Here is a 4,352-nt window from a genome sequence, read left to right as displayed (position 1 = left end):
CCATTTCTTATCCCTTGCCTTCTCTGACATGTCGCCACATACGCCACTGTTACATACTGCCACTGCTGGGAAACCTGAAGATACACATGCTGCAGTCACCATGTCATGTAGAGAGCAGAACTAGGTTTAAGAAAAATTATGCAGGTGCTGTTGATAATCCAGCAGTATTAGTATGACCTGCAGCATAACTACTGTGCCCTGCTGACGAGTGGTGATTTCAGCATAAAGATTTACATGGCACAAGAGCTTACACAGAACAGAAACCCTATGTCTTGGTATTTATATAACAGCACGATACAAACTGCCCAGTTTTCTAAACATCTTCAGGTTGTTCAATAGGAGTAATAGCACTCATACAGACAAACACCCCAGTTTAAATGATAATGCTCCCAAAACTCTCCGTTGGACTTTACAATTTCCGTTATCCAGACTGCACTGGCAGGAAGGCAGAGCAGAGCAGCAGAACTTCAAGATCAGTGTCTGAGAAGTTCCCCTCCTCAGCAGTCTTGTGATTTGAGATGCACACAGAAGAGAGTACTTTAGAAGCAAGTATTTAATATTTTAAGAGAGAATTCTTTATTCGCAGAATGTGCAGTAACTCCTTCCAAACAACATGCAAAAATAAACCCCAAAATTCTAATGCAGAAAAAAAAAAAGCAGCACAGCGGTGTTCCAAGAGAATACATAATTCACAGGTTTAAAATTCAAGCACTCCCTTCCTGTGCCTGGAGGTCTCATAAAATATTAACAATCAAATCTCTTCAGCAAGTGTATGGGGTATACTTTATTCTGAACCAGCACCTCAGGAAAAGGTTACCATTCAGGGCATATATTTTTGTCCCTTGTTTGCCCATCAGACCACGAAGCATTCTGTCGTGGAACAAGATTTTACTGTAAGATTCAACTCCACCTCTGGCGTAGTCTTTGGAAACAGTTGCTGCCTTTCTGTCAGCCTTGCAGTCTAGGTGATTGATAGGTCATAGCATCGTAAGAAATGTAACAGCACATCAGTCCACCAGTGGCAGTGATGAGGATACAGATGCTGTGAAGTATCATGGAGATAAAGAAGATAAACCCAGAAGTAGCTTTATACCTCTCCCAAAGAAGAATGTACCAAGTATGTACTTGCTAAGCAAGTTGGAGCTGCAATGGCACTTGCTAAGTGGCTGCCATTCAGCAAATACACAACTTCTCTGGCAACGGCAAACTTCTGAACTTTAAGTGAAGATGTCAGAGCTTTCTTCAAAGCAACACCATCGTTGCTTTCCCAGTCTACTTCCTTACCATTGATCACAACAACATAGCTGACTATTCATTTTTATCCTCAGCGCTACCATCAAAATTAGGCAGGATGCCCACCAAACACCCTGTAGGCACCCACGGTAGAAGCCAGAAGCTGCAAAGGTGCAATAGGAGTCAGTAGACTTCACATCAGTATCTTGAAGGACATCCGGAAAGACACCACAGAGCCTCTGTGAAAGCTCACCTGGCTGCCCCTCTGACTAGCACTCATGCAATGTTTGAATGTCTGCTCAGGAAACGTGATAGGAAAGGTCAGCGCCAAACAGTCCCATGCAAGAAACAGCCAGCAAAGTGATCTTGCACTTCTTGAACCACACAGATGCTTTTGGCAGGAACTACACTGCCATAGTCAAATCCTAATCTGTTTATAACACAAGATCAGGAATTAAAGTGTGCATAAATGGGTCTCTCATCTTTGCAGTGTTTTGAAAAAACAGAGAAAAAGAAACATGAGAAGAAGCAGAGCACAACAGCCAAAGAAACATTCTCTGTTTTACATTAATAAAGCACAGAACACTTTTACAGAGAAAGTGATACTCATTAATTTTTGAACCTTGGAATATAGGACGATTGATAGAAAAAATTGACTTCGCCCTCCGCTTCAGTAAATCAAGACCATAAAGGCAATAAAGACAATAGTAAACCCACCATAATTCCTCCTTCCCCAGCAATCAGTACAAATTCCGTATTTACCCAATGTACTTGTCTAATCCTTGTCAGCACAATCCTACTGTTGCACTCCACTACAGACACACACTACAGATATTAAGCGCAGAAAGAGCAAATAATTAGATTCACTAACATTAAATTCAGTAACTTGAGCTTGAATGCAACTTTCAAATAACAGAAAAACAATATGTGTATCTTTGGAACAACATCTTTTCTTCCAAAAGAACAGTGTGGCGTTTCTAGGTTTTTGGTGGGTTTTTTTTTTTTCAAACTTCCACTTCCAGGCAGTGGTTCTGGCTTACTCAGCAAAAGCTGTTCTGAAAGCAGCACGCTTTCAGTGGCTACTTCTGAAAATTTGTCTCTGAAATAATTCCTCTGACAAATAATATGTGCAATCCAGAGCAGAAACCGGAACAGAAATTGTTTCAGGCCAGACAACTAGATTGTGATTCTTTAAATAAGCAGATTAAAAAAACTTTCGAACCTGCCAACTCCTTCAGTTCAAGGGTCCTGCTACCCTTGGGGAGTATCAGTTCCTTTTATGGTCGAAGACACATGATGTGCTTTGCCCAGGAAAGCTCTAATCTCTTAAAAAAATCCCATTGGTTACAGAATTATTCCCTAAAATGATGCTACTGTAAAGATAGAAAAGTGATTTAAGCACCTAAATTCAACAGATATTACTGAAAATTGGATGCCCCTGTTTCCATTTGCACCTTGCAATGTCTCTTCTCTCAGAGCTTTAACACATGAGCCTCAGAGAATCTTGCTGCAGCTGTTGAAGACATTAGTATTGCCAGCTGTCCTTACAGAAAGCCGAGGTGGCAAAAGGAAACTGTGCTTTGAAACAACCACCATGGTTTTAGTGTAGAGTACCATCAAAGGGGGGTTTCAGCTATGCTGCTGGGCTTTGTATGGCAGCAGCTGAAATACAGACATATGCTCTCTTCTTCCACTCAAGCTGAACAAGAACCCCCCACAGAGGAGCAGAGTGGACAAGTGGGGGCTGTAACATCATAAAACAACCCTGCATGACATGGCAGGATATGCCAGTCATGATCTACAGCAAATGAGCATTAGCCACAGGGAAACAAAAAGGGATTAAATTAAAGGTGGTGTTTTAATGATATGTTATTACTAGTCCTTCCCATGAAGCTCTGTCAGACTGTAAATTCACCAGGGAAAGAATAATCTTGTTTAATGTTTATACTGGACTGAACACATACTGAGTGCTTAATAAAAACAACAATGCATGTAAGCATACTATAAATTAATGCATTTTTTCTTAGTGTAATAAGTGGTGATACTCTTACATTCTGCTTAAAAATGGAGATGACTATTTGTTTGACAAAATTGTTTAAGAAAAACATGCTTACAGACCCAAGAGCTTGGATGAAACCCAAATTTGGGAGAAAACCTCTTTGATAATAGAGTTAAAATCCAGGAAATGGTAATATTAAACCCTAACAAACTCTTTGGAGTTAATAACCTTTCGTCAGTTTTGGTAGTCTAGATCTGGTTGAAAAAGTCATGCCATTCGTATGGGGTGGGGGGCGGGGAAGGACACAACAGGGCAGCACTTCTAAGGGGATGATTTTATGATGACTTTCACTTGATCCACACAGGAAGCTGAGCCAAGGACTTCCCAAGTTTCTACTGCTCATGTTACAGAGTACCCTCTCATTCAAGCTGGCTAACAGATCTGTTTAAGCTTAGGAACACTGCAAGGAGAAAATTCCCTCCTCAACTCCTAAGGTTATGTCCACACCAGTGTGGGGAAGGACAGACCGTAATGAAAACCAGACTATTCTCCTTTCTTGCATGACTAAATGGTGCTTGCCAAGCACACGGGACACCAAATACTCATGCCAGTCAGCAACTTGTCACTGCAACGTCGTTGACATTGTTATCATTGCTTCGATCGTCATTTCAATCTCTTCATCGTGTCGTTGTCAATGCCGTCACTTCATCATCGACCTCATCATCACTTCAACATTGACATCATCATCATCACAGGCATTGTTGTCATTGCTTCGAAATCATCTTAACTGCTTCAAGGTAGTCAACGTCATCATCATCATCACTTCGACATCATTGATGTCATCAGTGTGATGATGTTGTCATCACTTTGACATAGTCGCCGTCGTTATCACTTCAGCACAATCATCAATGTTGCTTCATTGTCATCATTGCATCACTATCGCTTCAATGTCATCGTCATCACTTTGACGTCGTCAACATAGTTGTCATCGCTTTGTTGTTGATATCGTCATCGTAATCACCACCAACATCATGTCATCACGTCACTCCATTGTTGACGTCACCCCGCCATCGCCATCGCTGTCACCCCATTGTCGCCGTCACCCCATCATTGACATCAC

The 4,352-nt window shown here is 41.3% G+C and overlaps 1 protein-coding gene across 1 annotated transcript; it reads right to left on the bottom strand.

Moving 5' to 3' along the window:
• Positions 1-704: 704 nt before the first annotated feature.
• On the bottom strand, positions 705-1,649 carry TMEM177 (transmembrane protein 177). Its single transcript, XM_010137143.1, is given in 6 exon segments — positions 705-971; positions 973-1,055; positions 1,058-1,124; positions 1,127-1,314; positions 1,317-1,385; positions 1,388-1,649. Coding segments are annotated over 6 exon segments (936 nt in total).
• Between the last annotated feature and the right edge of the window lie 2,703 nt (positions 1,650-4,352).

Source organism: Buceros rhinoceros, unplaced genomic scaffold (assembly GCF_000710305.1).
Source record: "Buceros rhinoceros silvestris isolate BGI_N320 unplaced genomic scaffold, ASM71030v1 scaffold12065, whole genome shotgun sequence".
In the NCBI taxonomy this organism is placed as follows: Eukaryota; Metazoa; Chordata; class Aves; order Bucerotiformes; family Bucerotidae; genus Buceros; species Buceros rhinoceros.
Note: the sequence above shows the minus strand (reverse complement) of the source record. Positions and strands in the feature narration are given on the sequence as shown.